General features: G+C 46.0%; 1 protein-coding gene across 8 annotated transcripts in view; it reads left to right on the plus strand.

Annotated features, from left to right (window-relative positions):
* The window catches only part of ST3GAL3 (ST3 beta-galactoside alpha-2,3-sialyltransferase 3), a 192,548-nt gene that overhangs the window by 97,539 nt on the left and 75,652 nt on the right, over window positions 1–19,357 (plus strand). For 6 of the 8 annotated variants that reach the window (XM_059136930.1, XM_059136935.1, XM_059136933.1 and 3 more), the window contains one exon: window positions 17,508–17,600. The exons of the other annotated variants lie outside the window; for them this stretch is intronic. In XM_059136930.1, coding sequence (XP_058992913.1) covers window positions 17,508–17,600 — 93 coding nt within the window. The remainder of the gene's footprint in view (window positions 1–17,507; window positions 17,601–19,357) is intronic. 8 annotated transcript variants of the gene reach the window in all.

Here is a 19,357-nt window from a genome sequence, read left to right on the forward strand (position 1 = left end):
CTGCTGAACTGGGAAGGGTATAACCCCAAAATGAGACTTGAACCTCAGCTTACCTCCTGCTCCCTGTCCCCAATTTTCATTTTTTTTTGCTTATTCACTTAGCAAATATTTCTTTAAAAAAAAAATTATTTATTTATTTGAGAGAGAAAGAGTGTGTGTGCGTGAGCAGGGAGAGGTGCAGAGAGAGGAGCAGGCCGGCAGTTCCTCGAAAAGTTAGACGTCGAGCTGCCATTTGACCCAGAGTCCACGCCTGGGACCTCAAGAGAAATGAAAGCCTATGTCCAAACTAAGACTTGTACATAAGTGTTCATAGCAGTATTCTTCCTAACAGCCAAAAAGTGCAAACAGCCCAAACATCATTCAGCTGATGAATGGGTGCACGGAATGTGGGACTTAGCTAAGCGGGGGTTTCAGCTCAGTGTGGGTAGGTGCCCTATGCTCTGGAAGGGTCCGGCTGTTGCCAGCATGTGGTGTGCTGTAGTCACCATGTGGGCAAGAGCACGGGACTGGAGTGCTCAGTCTGCTTTCGTAAGGAATTCTCTGTGAAGACACAAAAATACGAAAGCCAAAACCAATCATTTTTAACCTCCAAAGGCTTGTGAAAATGCAGGTCATCTGTGAAAGGCCTACAAACCTGGGACAGTCTAAAATATACCCCGAGGCCTAGTTTGCTGTTTCCTGCACCGCCTTCCAAGTTCCCTATAGATACACCGGGAGACTGTTGATTGAACACGTAGTATATGCCTGATGCTGTACTTGGCACTTTCTGGGTTACCCGTCCTCACCACAGCTGCTTAGAAGACCTCACCAGTCCCGTGGCTTAGATCCCCTGTCATCCGAAGCTGATGACTCCTGAACATATAGTACAAGCCTGGTCCTCCTTACCCTGCTTCAGAATCATTTACCCAGTTGCTTCCTTTACGTGGGTGTATGAGCATCTCACACTTCACAGGTCTAGAACCAAACTCTGGATTCACACCCCATGCTCCAGAATCTTCCCTAACCCAGTACATGGGAACTTCATCCTTCCAGTTGCTTGGGTCAGAAACCTTAGCATCGGGGCGCCCGGGTGGCTCAGTGGGTTAAGCCTCTGCCTTTGGCTCAGGTCATGGTCTCAGGGTCCTGGGATCGAGTCCCGCATCGGGCTCTCTGCTCAGCAGGGAGCCCGCTTCCCCCTCTCTCTCTCTCTCTGCCTGCCTCTCTGCCTACTTGTGATCTCTCTCTGTGTGTCAGATAAGTAAATTTAAAAAAAAAAAATCTTAAAAACAAACAAAGAAACCTTAGCATCATGTCTTTGACACTAACCATCAGCAAAACCTGTCAGCTTTACCTTAAATATATGGAGATCCAGCCACTTTTCACTCCCTCTTCCACCATCACTCTGTCCAGATAACCACCAGCTCCTACATGATAGCACTCCTGCCTGCTTTCACGCTTGCGTCCTGGTGGGCTAGTTCCACACTTGAAGCCAAAGTGATCCATCCTGTTAAGTGCAAGATAGACTCAGTTCTCCTGTGCTCAGAACTCCCCCAGGGCTCCCCATTTCTCTTGTGAGAGTTTTTACCACTCTCAGCCAAGGTCCTTCCTCGGTCTAGACCCCTGTTATCTTACCACTCCCCCTGTTTATTATGCTATACTGGGCTCCTGACTGTGCCTCCAGGCACATTCCTGCCTCCAACTCTTGGCATTTGCTCAGATCTTTGCCTGGGATGCTCTTCCCAAGACATCTGCAGAGACTGCCTCACCTTTTCAGACCTTAGCTCAAGTGTCCCCTGCTCATCCCACTTAAAGTTGTAACCCTAACCTCTGTTGGCATTCCCCATCCCCCTACTGTGCCATTTTTCTCCGGAGTGTTTCTCCCTGTTGGAAATCTATGTTTTATCTACTTACTTGTCTAGAGGGAGGGCAGATGGAAGGGGTTTGTCTGTTTTTTTCACTACTACATCTTAGCACCTAAAACAGAATTACCAGCACCTGGTAGTTCTCAGGAAACATTTGTTGAATGAATGAATTGGTGGACAATTCTATAAAGTAGGTGGTATTTTTTTTTTTTAAGATTTTATTTATTTGAGAAAGAGCAAAAGAGAGAGAGCATGAGAGCAGGGGGAAGGGACAGAGGGAGAGGGAGAAGCAGACTCCCCACTGAGCAAGAAACTTGATATGGGACTCTGATCCCAAGGACCCTGCGATCATGACCTGAACTGAAGGCAAACACTTTAACTGACCTAGCCACCCAGGCACCCCAGAAATAGGTGGTATTTAAATGCATTTTTTAAAAAGATTTTATTTGTTTAACAGACAGAGATCACAAGTAGGCAGAGAGGCAGGCAGAGAGAGAGAGAGGGGGAAGCAGGCTCCCCTCTGAGCAGAGAGCCCGATGCCGGGCTCCATCCCAGGACCGTGAGATCATGACCTGAGCCAAAGGCAGAGGCTTTAACCCACCGAGCCACCCATGTGCCCCTATTTAAATGCATTTTATTTTATTTTTTTTTTTAATTTTTTTTTTTAAGATTTTATTTATTTATTTGAGAGAGAGACAGTGAGAGAGAGCATGAGCGAGGAGAAGGTCAGAGAGAGAAGCAGACTCCCCATGGAGCTGGGAGCCCGATGTGGGACTCGATCCCGGGACTCCAGGATCATGACCTGAGCTGAAGGCAGTCGTCCAACCAACTGAGCCACCCAGGCGTCCCTTAAATGCATTTTAACAAATGAGAAAGTCACTGTAGAAATAACTTACCTGTATACAGAAATGGATGTGATCAAGCCGGCATTCAGAGCCCTTTCCACCTGGCTTCAGACGTTGTCCTAATCCCACTCTAACATAGAACTTTCTCTTTTTTCCCAGATCCACACTGTCAGTTTGATCCTAAGTAAGTTTCTTAAGGACGGGAGGTAGGAATGTCCCGCTCCCAGGTGTGCTCCCAGTGCCTTGTCCAGTGAATAGTCAATAACTGTGGCAAGTCCATCAAGGACAGAGGAGGAAGATAGAAGACAGAATAGTGCCATCTGTAATAACGGAACCCAGACCCTAAGTCTCAGTATTGGAAGATTTTGGAGGTTTGGGAAGGGCAGGGACGAGGACTGTCACGTGACCCCATCTTTGACCCTGTGCCTCACCATCTCCTGGAGGATCTGTCACGTCAAGAACTGCCCCCACCATCAGGTTGACTGTAGAGAGCACGGGTTCTCTTTAATGCTTTAAAAAAGAGTGGGGGTAGACAAACCATAAGTGACTCTTTTTTTTTTTTTTTAAAGATTTTATTTATTTATTTGACAGAGAGAAATTACAAGTACACTGAGAGGCAGGCAGAGAGAGAGAGAGGAGGAAGCAGGCTCCCCGCTGAGCAGAGAGCCCGATGCGGGACTCGATCCCAGGACCCTGAGATCATGACCTGAGCCGAAGGCAGCGGCTTAACCCACTGAGCCACCCAGGTGCCCCCATAAGTGACTCTTAATCTCACAAAACAAACTGAGGGTTGCTCAGGAGAGGGGGGTTCGGAGAAGGGGGGGTGGGGTTATGGACATTGGGGAGGGTATGTGCTATGATGAGTGCTGTGAAGTGTGTAAACCTGGAGATTCACAGACCTGTACCCCTGGAGATAAAAATATATTATGTTTATAAAAAATTTTAAAAAAGAAAGAGTGAGGGTGGGGCGCCTGGGTGGCTCAGTGGGTTAAAGCCTCTGCCTTCTGCTCGGGTCATGATCTCAGGGTCCTGGGATCAAGCCCCGGAATGGGCTCTCTGCTCAGTGGGGAGCCTGCTTCCTCCTCTCTCTCTGCCTGCCTCTCTGCCTGCTTGTGATCTCTGTCTGTCAAATAAATAAATAAAATCTTAAAAAAAAAAAAAGAGTGGGAGAGAAAACAACAACAAAAGTCTTTCTTCTTGGTTCCTCTAAGCAAAGCTAAAAATATTTCACTGAAGACGAAAAGAGGACAACAGAGAAACAAGCCCCAAGAGCACAAGAAAGCCAGAAAGGTAGTCTGGTTTGCAAACTACAGCATCCTGCTTCTTTTGTAGATAGCTCAAGCAAGCGCCTCCTTAGTTCACAACAGGAGAGCGCGGCCTGGCAGGATTCGACGGGCTCCTGGCTTCACATCTTCTAGCCTGTTCACAAGCCCCGTTGTTCAAAGACTTCCTCCTACACATCCCGGTACCTATGTGATCAAGACCCAAAGAGCCACATCCCTACTTTGCAGCTCTCCTGGGGCTCTCAGCACAGTAGCTCCTCAACCACACTGAATGTTGGAATCACCTGAGGAGCTTAAAACATGACCCATGCCTGCGTCCCACCGGACATGGATTCTAAAGTCATCGGGTTCATGTTTGGCCTGGGTATTGGGATTTTTTAAGCTCTTCAGGTGAGTTCAAAATGGTTCCAAGTTGAGAATCACTGCTCCAAAAGATACCGTCTCCTGTCTGAGGAACTCTACACTCTCTCAGTTGGTTGATACCAAGAATAAACTCGGGTTTGAGGGCAGCCCTGCCAACACAGAGGAGTCTGTCTACATATGTTGGCTCTCAGCCTAAGTCCTCACCACCGAGAGATTCTGATTTAGCAGGTCAGGAATCAGACTTAGGTGCCTTAGTGTTTAAAAGTTCCCTCAGGTGATTCCTACATGTGAGGGTTGAGAACCATGGAGATATAGCCTTAAGCCTGTCACTATAATAATATCTGAATGTATCATAACTGCAGCAGAATGTAGTAGTAGTTTTATTATGATAGTGGGATTATGGGTACTCTTCCTTTTGAGTTAACATTTTTCGTCTTATCCTCATATCCATTTACAGTGAAAAGATTTGGATGTGCCTTCTTTTCTTTATTTTTTTTCAAACTTTCATTGTGATCTCTAGGTCTCTAAACACTACTTTCAGAAATCTTAAATTAATTTTTGGTTACCAACCCTTTCTTTAGTTTCTCCTTTATGGGCTTTTAAAATCTGAATCAATTATTTTAAGAGTTTCCTGTACATTCTATTAGCCTATTTAAGTATCCCTTCCTTACCTATTATTTCAGTAAATATTTGTGTAAAGACTTACTGTCTTTGCTGTGCTGTCAAATCCCTAGGAGGTCTGAGGGTGAGGCATGATAAGTCTGGAAGAATGGGCAGACCAAATCATGCAGGGCTTTTGATATAACAGGAAGAAGTTCTGGCTTCATTTGGAAGGCAAAAGATGCCACTGGAGTATTTGAAGTAGGTGAAAAACATAGTTTTGACCTATAGGAAGATGACTTTGACTGCAGAAGGGTAGATGGATTGGAGAGGACAGAAGTATGAAGAGAGATAGTACATAGGAGGCCATCAAAGAAGTAAAAAGCAGGGTGCCTGGGTGGCTCAGTGGGTTAAAGCCTCTGCCTTCGGCCTAGGTCATGATCTCAGGGTCCTGGGATCGAGCCCCGTATCAGGCTCTCTGCTCAGCGGGGAACCTGCTTCCTCCTCTCTCTCTGCCTGCCTCTCTGCCTACTTGTGATCTCTCTCCCTCTGTCAAATAAATAAATAAAATCTTAAAAAAAAAAAAAAGTAAAAAGCAGAATTCAGTAGAGAAAAATCAACAAAACTAAATGCTAGTTCTTTGAAAATATTAATAAAATCAATAAACCTCTAGCTGGGCTAACCAAAAGAGAGAGAGAGGATACAAATGACTAATATCAGAAATAAAAGGGGCATCGTCATTACTGATCCTCTGGATATTAAAAGGACAATAAAGGAATATTGTGAACAAGTCTGTAAAGGCAGTTTGATAACTTAGGTACAATGGACCAATTCCTTGGAAGACACAAACTTCCAAAACTCACACAAGAAAAAAATAGATCATCTGAATAGCTCTGTTATCTACTAAAGAAATTGAATCAAAATTTAATAACCTTTCAAGACAGAGAACACTGCATTTAGTTGGTTTCACTGATGAATTCTATCAGACGTACAAGGAAGAGATGACACCAATTCTCTACAATCTACAATAGAAACAGAGGAAACACTTCGTAACTTATTTTGTAAAGCTAGCATTATCCTAAAATCAAAACAAGTTGAAGACGCTTTAAGAAAAGGCTGGCTCAGTCAGTAGAGTATGTGACTCTTGATCTTGGTGTTGTGAGTTCAAGCCCCCTATTGGATGTAGAGATTGCTTTTTAAAAAAGAAAGACATTATAAGAAAGGAGAACGACAGACCATTATCTCTTGTGAACATAACATAAGGCTGGCTCAGTCGGTAGAGCATGACTCTTGATCTTGGGGTCATGAGTTCAAGCCCTACATTGGATGTAGGAGACTGTTTAGAAAAGAAAAGAAATAAAAAGACATTATAAGAAAGGAAAACTATAGGGCTTCTGGGTGGCTCAAAGGGTTAAGCCTCTGCCTTTGGCTCAGGTCATGATCTCAGGGTCCTGGGATGGAGCCCCGCATCTGGCTCTCTGCTCAGCAGGGAGCCTGCTTCCCCCCTCTCTCTCTGCCTGCCTCTCTACCTACTTGTGATCTCTCTTTGCCAAATAAATAAATAAAATTTTTTTTTAAAAAAGGAAAACTATAGACTGTTCTCTCTCATGAACGTAACATAAAGATCCTCAAGAAAATATTAGCATACTGAATGTATATTCATTGTATAAAAAGAATCAAATACTGCAACTAAGTGGGAATCAAATACTACAACTAAGAATCAAATACTACAACTAGGTGTGCAAGACTGATTCCACATCAGAAAATCGGTGACTGTATTCCATCCCATCATCAGGCAAAGGGGAAAATTTCATGATCATATCTATAAGACATAGGAAAAGCATTTGATACAATCCAATATCCAATTATGATTTTAGAAAAAAGAGTCAGCAAACCAGTAGTAGAGTATGATAAAGAACACCTACAAAAAACCAGGCAGTTAACATGCTGAATGATGAGAAAACTAGATGTATTCCCCCAAGACTGGGCAAAGGCAGGAATGTCCCCTTTCACCACTCCTTTCCAGTATAATACAGTAACCGCCAGCTAATTCAAGTAAAAAGAAAGAAAAGAAAAGAAATTAAAAGGCATAGAGATGGGGAATGACGACATAAAACTGTCTCTTTTCACAGATGACATGATTGTCTCTGTAGAGAAACCCAGAGACTTGTCAAAACACTCCCGAAGCGCATTAGCAAGTATAGCAAGGCCATAGGATAGGAGATTGATAATACACACAAGTCAATCTTTTCCAGTATACCAGCAATAAGCAATTAGAATTTGACATTAAAAACACAGTATCAGGGGTGCCTGGGTGGCTCAGTGGGTTAAGCCGCTGCCTTCCGCTCAGGTCATGATCTCAGGGTCCTGGGATCGAGTCCCGCATTGGGCTCTCTGCTCAGTAGGGAGCCTGCTTCCTCCTCTCTCTCTTTCTCTGCCTGCCTCTCTGCCTACTTGTGATCTCTGTCTGTCAAATAAATAATAAAATCTTTAAAAAAAAAAACAACACAGTATCATTGAAGAAGCACTGCGACAGTGGAGGCAGAGAGCGGAGTGATGCATCCACAAGCCCAGGAACACCAAGGGTTGTCAGCTGCTGCAGAGGAGCCCAGAGCAGATCCTCCCTCAGAGCGTCTAGAAGGAACTGCCTGAGGAAACCACCTTGAGTTTGAACTTCTGGCCTCTGGAACTGTGAGAGGATAAGTTACTGTTTTAAGCTTCCCTGCCCTGTGCCTTTGGGGTAATTTGTGGTGGCAGCCCCAGGAGCCTGATAGTGGGAGAAAGGAAGAAGTGCCAGGCAGGGGACCAGTGGCACAAATGCTTAGGGGTGCCAGGAAGGCCTGCTCTGCTTTGGGAAGAGGCTGAAGATGTCCATCAGAGATGCCCAGACCTGCATGCCTATCTTTGATGTAGTTATGACACCTGTGGTGCATAGCTGTTTCCTACTAGGTCATAAAACTAGACTGTGACCCTCTGGAGGATAGCAAAGTCACATGCTTTAATTATTCCAATGTAAGCTTTGGATTAGCAGAAACTGATGACATCTATACTAATTACTAATAGTATATTGCATGCCCACTAAGCACCAGCCTTATATACATTCTCTCTTTCAGTCCTCACCTCTAAGGTAGGTACCATTATTATCCCTGCTTTGCAAGTAAAAACTCAGGCCTTCAAAGAATTGCTGCATCTGGGAAAACAAACCCAATAGCTCCCATGTAAAAAAAAATTGATCAGCCAATCAATAAAAACACAGCATCATTTACATAGCACACACATGCAAAGAAAGACTTAGGTATAAATCTAACTACACACACATACCTATTGGCAGGGGTTTGGAGACAGCCAAGTGAGTTGGAGAAAATAAGCCAAGTAAGAAAAATGAAAGGGAACAGTTTTTTCCTCAGTAGATTAGTGAAATGGTAATTCAGATGATCTAGAAGTAGTAAAAGCAGAAATCAAGCATTAGAACAGAAGCAGCCACTGACATTTCTGTAACTTTGCAAAGAATGCTCTGACCTACATTGTTGCAGGAAATCATTTGACCTTTCTATCCATTCTAGAAAATAAGTGTTATTACAGCTGTTGTAAGAGTTGAGGAAACCAATTACCTCTTACCCGAGGTTACACAACTAGTAAGTAGAAGAGCTAGTTACTTCAACTCAAGTCTTTTTATCTTTCTGCCCATTGTTCTTTATATCAAAGAAAGCAAGAGCTTTGGGAAGAGCAGAAGATGGATTTTAGACTCAGTTTGTCTCGTCAAAAACGAGAATAATACTTACCTTAAAGTAGGGCTGCACCAAGGGTATGCAGAGCCCCAGCTAAAAATATTTTTTTAAGATTTTACTTATTTATTTGACAGAGAGCATGAATGAGCACAAGCAGGGGAAGTGGGAGTGGGAGAAGCAGGATCCCCACTGAGCAGGGAGTCTCATGTGGGGCTCGCAGCACCCTGGGACCATGACCTGAGCTGAAGGCAGATGCTTAACAGCTGAGCCACCCAGGCGGCCCCTGGCTAAATATCTTTGTAACACCTCTGGTATATAAACGTGTTGATAGCTCCCCATGCGATACAGTGATTTACTGATGAGGATTTAGAACGATAAGGAAAGAAGAGATGCTTATGTATTTGTTTATTGCCCTTTCAGGTCACATGAACGTTCTTCACAGTATCCAGATGCCATCTCTTTTCTGTTCAGGTTCAGGCATCTCTTTATGTATTTTATTGTCCAGTGCATCATTCCTGGCTAAGTCACACCTCCTGCCACAAGAAAAAACGAATAATACTATTACTATCCTCAGTACCTCGGCTCTCTGGAACCGGCTTTTGTTGTTGTTGTTTTAAGGTTTATTTATTTTAGAGAGAAAGCATGCATGGTGGAAGGGGCAGAGGGCAAGGGAGGAAGAATCTCAAGCAGACTCCCTGTGGAGCGTGGAACCTGATGTGGGGCTGGATCTCATGACCCCACGCTCGACCTGAAATCAAGAGCCAAATGCTGAACTGACTGAGGCACTCAGGTGCCCCAGCATTTGACAGATCTCCATATCCATTTATAATAAAAACTCTCAACACATGGGAATAGAGGGAATTTACCTCAACATAATAAAGATCATATATGACAAACCCACAGTGAACATCGTCAACAGTAAAAAGCTGAAAGCTTTTCCTCTAAGATCAGGAACAAGATAGGGAGGTTCACTCTCACCACCTTTATTCATCATAGTGTTAGAAGTCCTAGCCCAGACTGTTAGGGAAGAAGAAGAAAGGCATCCAGAGCAGAAAGGAAGAAGTGAAAGTGCCTATATTTGCAGACGATGTGATATTATATAGAGAAGATTCTAAAGACTCCACTAAAAAACCATGTGAACTGATAAATGGATTCAGTAAAGTTGCAGGATACAAAATCAATACACAAAGATCAGTTGCACTTTAATACAGCAGTAACTGTCGGTAAGAGAAATTCCTTAAAAATCCATTTACCTCAAAAAGAATAAAAGACTTAGAAATAAATTCAGCCAAAGAGGTGAAAGACCTGTACCACTGAAGACTATGAGACTTTGATGAAAGAAATTGAAGAAGGCAGAAATAAATGGAAAGATATACGCTGCTCTTGGATTGGAAGAATGAATTACATACCACTCAAAGCAATCTACAAATTCAAATTCAATGCAAGCCCTATCAGAATTTATCATTTGAAATTTTATAGTGTTAAAAATAGAATAGTACATCTTCCAAATATGTCTTCTCTTGGACTCTACACCCAGATGCCTGGATTTCAGGGCTGTACAGCCTTAGAAGACTATGGTAAAGCTAAATGAATAATCAGGTCAACTATTAGTGTATGGTTAATGCTCAGTAAATGTTAGTTTCCATGTTCTTTCCACTACCACCCTGAAAGAGGATGTGGTTATTTTGTTTTGTTTTGTTTTGTTTTGTTTTTTTAAGAAATGTAGAAACAAAATTGAATTGGAGCAGTTGCCACAGATCCCTGATGGGGAGTCTCTGTGAGCATTTCCTCTACAGCTCAGGCTAAAGCACTTGCAAGAGCTTACAGGAGAGCACCCTCCCAGCCAAAAGGAAAGAAATGACCGAGGTCGTGGAGACAAAAGTAAACTGCAATAATGTCAGCTCCAAAATCACTGATCAAACAGCAGAGTGGCCTGGTTCATTGAAAAGGGATTACAGTGCAAAGTAGCAAGGGCTGAAAGGCAGGTCCTCTAGAGCTAAGAAATACCACCAATTCCAGATGGCTCAGATGAAGCCATCCCTCTGCCTTAAAGCGACGAGAGAGACAGAGGACAGTGCTGCCAAGTTTATTATAGATCACCGTAAATGGGGCCCAAACTATGGGAGCCCTAGCCTCCATTGGCGTTCATGAGAGCAAAGGGTCAGTAATGCCCAGGGCACAGTGGACTGGCCACCCCCAGATGTGGGTGAATGAAGACACTGATGATAATGCAGGAGGAGCCAGCAGACCTGTGATAATGCAGCTAGTTGGAAAAGGCGGTCGGAAGAGATAGAAGTTATCCTTAAGGAGGGAAGTTGCATCTTGGAGCTGAAAGGACCTACAGCAGTGTTAAGTAGCCTTTCTTTCACTAGTCTGACTTCAGAAAGAAAAATGAAAATGTGTAATGACAGAATAGGGCTGCTAAAGCTAACCTAAGCTGCTGCGGCCACTTCCCAAGTCATGTTCTGGACACGGGTCTCTGGTAGCTGGGGAAATACATCTTTTTTTTTTTTTTTCCTGTGTTCCAAGATTCATTGTTTATGCACCACCCCCAGTGCTCCGTGCAATATGTGTCCTCCTCAATACCCACCAGCAGGCTCACCTAACCCCTCACCCCACCCCCCACAAAACCCTCAGTTTGTTTTTCAGAGTCCAGTCTTTCATGGTTCATCTCCCCCTCCGATTTCCCCCAACTCACTTCTCTCCATCTCCCCATGTCCTCTGTGTTATTCCTTATGCTCCACAAGTAAGTGAAACCATATAATTGACTCTCTCTGCTTGACTTAAGAAATGCATCTTCATCAGGACGGTGAGGGAGGATAGCATTGAAGAAGCGGTGGTGGGGCTAGCTCAGGGCTGAGGGTTCTTTTTTTTCTTTTTTTAAAGATTTTATTTATTTATGTGAGAGAGAGCATGAGAGGGGAGAAGGTCAGAGGGAGAAGCAGATTTCCCATGGAGCTGGGAGTCTGATGCAGGACTCAGTCCCAGGACTCTAGGATCATGACCTGAGCTGAAGGCAGTTGCCTAACCAACTGAGCCACCCAGGCACCCCTGCTCTGAGGGTTCTTATCTGATGGTAATATTGGCTAGCTCTGATTAAATTGCTCTACTGGCTGGAAAGGACACTACTGTTTATTCACTGCTGCTAGTCAGGCAGTGTGTCAGGTGTTACCTACACTGTCTGGTTCCATGGTCAGGACCAGTTCCTGAACTCTATGGCAGTGAGCTGGGGGCCGAATGAAGGAGGAGACATAGCAGGGGACTGATCTGATTTCTGTCCTCTCAGAGAAGGTTTTGGAAATTAGTTCATTGCTCACAAGATGCCTGTCACTGGACTTGAGAGGCCCAGGAAGAATCCTCACAGTCCCATCTCCATTTCTCACATCCATTACCACATCTCCCCCACACTTTCTGCTAATTAACCTTCCAACTAGTCAAGGTAACCAGTTGAGTTCACGCCAACAAACATTTTGTTGGGTGTTTCCGTACTCTGTGCTGTGCATGGTGCCCAGGTGCTCTGCACCAGGCTGAGTTTTCATGGTCTAGGAGAGAAGTCTCATTTAAAGGGACATTTACTCTTCGGTGTAACTGGTGATGGGCCAGAACCAGGTCCCAGCCATTATTGTGTCCCTAGTCCCAGGCCAGTGTCCTGCAGTGTCCCACAACAAGGCTGTTACAGTGAGCGTGTATTGAGAGAAAACTAAGTGCCAGCCGTTATACTAAGCACTTTATTCTCTCTCTTTTTTAAAATAAGTAATGTTAGCAATTTTATTCAAAATCATCAAAAACTGGAAGGAGCCAAGATACCTGTCAAGGTGAATGGATACACAAAGTGTATCCATACAATTAAATAATATTCAGTGGCAAAAACAAATGAACTATTAAGCCACACAAAGACCTGGATACAGTTTATTTATTGTTGTTTCTGTTTTTGCTGTTTTTGTATTTTTTGGTTATGTCTTTTTTTTTTTTTTAAGTTTATATTTTAATTCCAGTTACTTAAAAGCATTTTATTCTTAGCCTAACCCTCAGGACGGTTGTGTGAGTACCATCCCAGTTTTTAAAGATGTAGCCGTGAAGGCACAGAGCAAATCCGTAGTGTGGCCAAAGTCATGCAGCTAGGAAGGGTGGAGCCAGGACACAAGTCCGAGCAGAGTGACTCGCCGGCAAATGTTTGTTGAGCGAATGCGTGAACTAGTAAATGAGAGGGATGGAGGGGAGGGGGCAGGAAAGAGCATGGCAACAAGTGAGCCAGCTAGGGTGAAAGTAGGCTGGGTGAAATGAGGTCTGTAGGCAGGTGGGTTGGTTCTGCTGGGGAGGGAAATGGGTGCAAAGGTGACGAGGCAGGGCGCCTGGGTGGCTCAGTGGGTTAAGCCGCTGTCTTCTGCTCAGGTCATGATCTCAGGGTCCTGGGATCAAGCCCCGCATCGGGCTCTCTGCTCAGCAGGGAGCCTGCTTCCTCCTCTCTCTCTGCCTGCCTCTCTGCCTGCTTGTGATCTCTGTCTCTCTAAGAAAGAAATAAAATCTTTAAAAAAAAAAAAAAAAAAAAAGGTGACGAGGCAGTCGCTGGCCAGGGTCGGGAGGGGCAAGCAGAGGAAGGCCAGCCCTTCTTCTTTTGTATTAGGTCTGTCCCCCTCCTCCCCACTCCCTACCTCCTCAAGGACAGTTGTCCTATAGCTGTCCTGTCTCTTGACACATCAGGAGTTGCCCTCTTATTCCAGCCAAATGACAAACGTGCTAAACTGTCTCTTAACCTCAAAAAACATCTTTCCCGGCTTCCTCCCTTCATCTGTTGCCGCATTTCTCTGTTTCCCCTTCTATAGAGCAAAAACAGTAGTCTCTGTTCCGCGACTCCACTCGTTCTCTTTTCCCTTAAACCCAGTGAAATCAGCGTTTCACCCCCACTCTCCAGTGAACCAGCTCTTTCAAGGTCAGGAGTAACCTCTGTGTTGTCAAAGCCAGCTCTCCAGCAAGTGGCCACACCTTGCCAGGCCTTCCACTGTGTTCCATGCAGGTGGTTCCTGTGTCCTCCTTGAAATACTCCTGGCCTTTGGCAACGGAGAGAGCACTGACTCTCTCCAGATTAGCGTTCTGTCCCATGGACTGCCCCTTCCAGTCTTTCCTTACCTCCCCAGCATTGATCCCTAAATGCACTCTCCTACTGGGCATCCTTCAGGGACACGCCCCTATCACAGAATCCAAACCGGAGCGAGGCATTCGGAGCCTCCATGATCTGGATGCCTGCCTCTGCCACCTCGCGTTTCATATAACCGTGTGTGGTGCTCTAGGGGATGGCCAGCCCCTCCAGGGGTGCTTTCTCACCACATCCTCCCAAGATCCTTGGGAACTGAGTGGTTCCAATTTGCAGATGAGCAGGATGAGAATCAGATTTTCCATCACTTGCCCAAGGTCACACAACTTGCTGGTGACCTCTGGGAAAGTGTCTCGTTCCAGATCCTGTGCTCTTCCCACTTAGAACCTCTGCGCGGCCTGATCCTTAAACTCAGTGCTGCTGGGTGAGGCAGGGGAGTGGAAGTGTGGTTCCTTCTCTTGGGTTCCAGTCTGTCCGCCTGGCTTTCCTCTTGAGTGCAGTGGTTCGCACTCTTCACCCTAGGGGCTTGGTAGTCACGTTTGCAGGACAATGGGTGCTCTTACTGGTTGAAATGCTAAATCTCCCAAAATGAAAGGCCAGCTGGAGAGTATGAGAAGAACAAGGGCTGAATGATCTGATCAGACATCTGTGGGGGCCTCCTGGCATTTGGAGTGTGAGTGCCTTAGAGAAACTAACTATTCTGGCCGGAGGGAGTTGGCGACTGTTAATCTTGGTGGTTTTGACCGCTAACTGCCCCAGAGGTCCCAGCCTGCTGTATGACTCAGAATCCCCAACACTCCCCCTATTCTTCTCTCCCTGGGGTAGTCAGGAGGCCACTGCTAAGGCATTTTAATTTGGTAATAACTTGACCTGGCCCACTGTCCTCGGGGCTATATGTTCTAAAAGTTACTGTCGTCTTTTAAATGGGGGTTGATTTAGAACTGCTCATCCTCATCGTTGGGCTACCTTGCACTCTCATGGGAAGAGACTTCCCGGCTGGGTTCTGGCTTCCCTTTGCTCCAGCTGGCCAGTGTCCCCCCCTCTTCTCCACGATAGATGACCTGAGTCTGCAGACCTGGGACCGCCCATGGCCCTTATTCCTGAAGCATCTCGCCAGAGGTTGACAGTGTAAACCAGACAGAGGAGATACGTGGCCAAAGGCTTTCTCTTGTCGTGTATACATTTTTGTGGGGCAATGTGTTTGAGGGGCAACTGCAGTCCTGTGATGGCGCTTACCATGGTCCGCGCTGTGGTGGCGCCATGCTGGGAGCTCGTGCCCTGCTGTCTGCCACTTCCCTAGCTGTAGGATCTTGGATAAGTCTTCAGTGTGAGACCTTCTGGAACTGAGAAAGAACACAGGAACGGTTAGAAGGCAGGCATACAGATGGCAGGGGGTTGGGAGGCACGGGTAGGAGGAACTCATGACACCTCGCTGCTTGTCTACACACTTTCAAATAGCGGTGTGAGGTCTTCTTGACTCTCTTCTCTACCCCTCTCTACCAGCGCTGACCACTTCCGTGCTGCCCGCGGACTCGGCTCTTCCCCGTGTGATGGCGCTTACCATGGTCCGCGCTGTGGTGGCGCCATGCTGGGAGCTCGTGCCCTGCTGTCTGCTACTTCCCTAGCCGTAGGATCTTGGATAAGTCTCTGTCTTTCTGAGCTCCTGTGTAAATTAATAACTGAGAGGACCTACTCACATGACTGTTGAAGACCTGAAAAAAAAAATCTTTCAGTCCCTGTGCCTTGTCTGAGAGCTTCCTGCAAGGTCTTCGATTGTGCTGAGTGTAGATTTCATTTCGGAAATACAGTTGCTCACATAAGAAAATAGTTACGTAAATTCTCTTGTTAAACCTTTGACTCTCCTTTGCCTACCAAATAAAGTGTCAGCGCTGGCTTAGCGCTGGGCATTTGCATCTGCATTTCTGGCTTCACATTTCATTGGTAGGAAAGGCTATATATATATATATATATGTAGACTTCTGGAAGAAATTGCACATGGATACAGCTGAGTTTATCTAAATTCAGTGAGCAGTTACTCTGTGCCAGGCCCTGGGCTAGGCCCATAGGGGCACACGAGTGAATCACACATGACACACGCTAGCGGTGGCATCATCGTTCCCGGCTCTTCAGTCCAGGCGCCAGCTCTCTTCCCCCCAGACCTGCCCCACCCAGTTCCTGCAGAAGGCAGCCCCGAGGGGAGACCTACCATGGGGCCCCAGCTCGGTGGAGCAGCTGGGCATCAGTGTGTTGGCAGCGGGCCCAAGGGTGGAGGCGGGGGGGAAGGGGTTTGGGCCTGGGAACTGGCAGCCTGCCAGGGCTCCCTCAGGTGCCTCATCACGCAGGGCCTCCAGCCTTGCAGCCACTGAATGTGTCCTGTTCTTCCACTGTGGTTTCCTCAGGACTGCACTGGCAAGAATTTTTGGTGGCAGAGCAGGGACTCCAGCCCCACGGAGAGCACATAAGGACATCAAAGCCCAAAGATATAAAGGGATTTGACTGTAGTTGCTGCCACAAAATCAGAGCTGGGACACACAAGTCCTCTGAAAAAAAATATCCCGCAGATATTCAGCAAACACTCTGGGTTGTGGGCTCCTGAGATTGTCTTATTTCTGGTACAAGTTCGTGAGACTGTAGCAGAGTCATGTTGCTCTGTCAGAAAATTACAGACATCTGAGACGCCTGGGTGGCTCAGTTGGTTAAGCTGCTGCCTTCGGCTCGGGTCATGATCCCAGGGTCCTGGGATCGAGTCCCGCATCGGGCTCCTTGCTCAGTGGGGAGCCTGCTTCTCTCTCTGCCTCTGCCTGCTGCTCTGCCTGCTTGTGTTCTCCCACACACTCTCTCTCTCTCTCTCTCTAATAAATAAATAAATAAATAAATAAATAAAATCTTAAAAAAAAAAATTATAGACCTCTTCTGTGGGCCCGTCGCTGGAGATGCAGGGTTAAATCAGACTCCAGCTTTGGGAATTCACAGCTTAATGAGGGAGGCGCACTCCCAGCAATTCTAGTACAATACGCATATAATGTGGGTGGCAGGGGGACGGACTATAGGGCACAGGGGAGGCATTTAGCCCAACCTGGGGGTCAGGGGATTTCTCCCAGTGGAGTGGAGACCTGAACTTAGTTGTGAAGGACCAGTAGGCGTAGCTAGGTGGAAAGGGGCAAGGAAGAACATTCCAGGCACAGAGAATGGGAGAGCAGGAGAGCATCTATAACTAAACATCTGATCTCGACAGCTGTAGCCCCAAAATATTCTTGGCTGTAGGACGCTGAGAGTGGGTTCCCACTGGCTGGGTCCTAGTACGTCTGTGTGGAGAGAATAGAGGCAGGCGTGGCTGGTGTATCAGGCCCCACAATGAAGCCTAAGAGGTCGGTGCCTGTGACTGTCAAAGCCCCGGCTGCTCTTCCCCTAGGTCTTGGGACTCCACTTGCCCGGCCTGGAAGCCTGGATGGAATTCCTGCTTTCCTTGGGATTAAGCTTGCTGCAAAGAATCTGTGCAAAACCAATGAGTTCCTTTTACCAAATTCTGTAAGAGGGGCGTTGCTAATTTATTTATTCCTTTAGGCCTTTGGGTTTAGGATTTCTACCCCCCACCCCATCCCCCAGAAGTGTTGGTGTAGAAAAGAGGCTGAAAGCCTGATTGCTGAGAATGAAGCTTTATTCAACGTTTTAAAAAACCCACAGCTCTTCAAGAACTAATACCCCACTGATTGCTCAGTGCCTGGCAAACTGTGACTTTCCTTCTCTTCCCATAGGCCTGCTGAGTTAGCTACCAAGTACGCAAACTTTTCAGAGGGAGCTTGCAAGCCTGGCTATGCTTCAGCCCTGATGACTGCCATCTTTCCCCGGTAAGTGCTTCCCTTTCTTCCCGCGGCCCAGGATGTGCTCGGAGAATGTGAGATTCTGTTGTAACTCACCTCTATGTCCTAGAGTCTGTGGGTGCCTGGAAAGGGCTTGTTTCGGTGGTTCCTATGCCAGTCCTACTCTCTGCCCTTGCTGTACCTTACCCACATCCTGCCTCTGGGAGCTTCCACCTGCCAGCATAGCCTGTCTCTGTGGAGGGGAGGGAGCGGGTCGAACCTTCGTGGCTGCTCCTTGGAAGCCAGGTAGCTAGGGGCAGCCAGACAAGGCTACCCAGCACAGAGGCTTCGAGCCACATATCAAAACTACGTGGCTTCAGGGAAACGTATCTAAGTAAAGCAGGGAACAAAGAGGAGTTTCAGAGGCTGGCTGTTCTAGCACCTTCTCTCTTTGTCCATTTTGCATTCTGGCGTTCCTGATTTCCTGATACCATGCTTGCTGAAGGAAACCATGCCAAACCCTGGGCGTCCCTTTCACTACTGCTGAAGGGCCTTACTTACATATCTGCTTTTTCCTCTTGGGTTTTCTTTCCGCGAAGCCATGGTATAGAGACGGTACTGACATGCCAGGATGGACTTTGCAGCCCGGGATGCCGAGACTATCGGGGTCATTTTGTTCCTTTGGAAAGTTCTTGGAGTGTCTGACTTAGAGTGGCTAGAGGAAAAGCTGCCCAGGACCCTCTGGGAGTCGGGTTGTGGCACTTGTGCCACAGGGAGGAGCTCTGGAGGTGGCAGTGGCCTCTTGGGGTATGATCTGTTCACTGTGGGAATGGTTTGCATCCCATCACTGAGCAGGCTGAGGTTAGGGCACACAACGTGCCTGGAGAGGAATGCTGAGAAACAGCTTGCCTGAAAGTAAATCCAGAATATTCAGTTTTTATGCTTTTTTTTTTTTTTAAGATTTTATTTATTTATTTGAGAGAGAGCATGCACATGCGTGAGTTGGGGGGAGGGACAGAGGGAGAAGCACAAGCAGACTCCCTTTGAGCAGAGAGCCCGATGCAGGGCTCCATCCCAGGACCTTGAGATCATGATCTGAGCCAAAGACAGACTCTTAACGGACTGAGCCACCCATGCGCCCCACTCCTTTTCTTTCTCTAATGTGAGCAACCCAAGCTTGGCTCCTTGTCTAAAACAGGAGCTCTGCTGGCTGAGTATCTGGTGTCCCGATGGAAATCTCTCTGTCCAGGGTGTACCTTCTGACTTTATTCCAAACAATATTTTCCCCCCATCTATGTATTGAGCACCTCTAAAGTGTCTGGTGCTACAAACATTTGTAGGCTTCCTTGACTCAGTGTGCTGGGCCAGACACCCGTGAGTTTTTCTTGACCTGGATATAGGCGTGGTTTGTCTTTTTTTTTTTTTTTAACTTTTTCTAATTGAAAGTAATACAAGCATCTGGTTAAAGAAATAATAACTGAAAATGTGCAAAAGGGTATATACTCCTGCTCCAGATCCCTGCCCCAGAGACAGCCAGGGGTACCGTAAATAGAGCATCATGTTTATTGTTTTGTATCTTGCTTTTTGCTCCTAATAATATATGTTAGAGATTATCCTCTTACCAGCATATATGGTAATCTTATTTGTATGATTGCATAGCATACGATTGTATGGCTATATCATAATTTTTTTAAAAGTAAGATTTATTGAAGTTTAATTTACATGCATTAAAATTGACATTTTGATATAGTTATAGGAGTTTTGATAAATGCATACGTTTGAGCAACCACTACAACAGTCCACCA

This window comes from Mustela lutreola, chromosome 10 (genome assembly GCF_030435805.1).
Source record: "Mustela lutreola isolate mMusLut2 chromosome 10, mMusLut2.pri, whole genome shotgun sequence".
NCBI lineage: Eukaryota > Metazoa > Chordata > Mammalia > Carnivora > Mustelidae > Mustela > Mustela lutreola.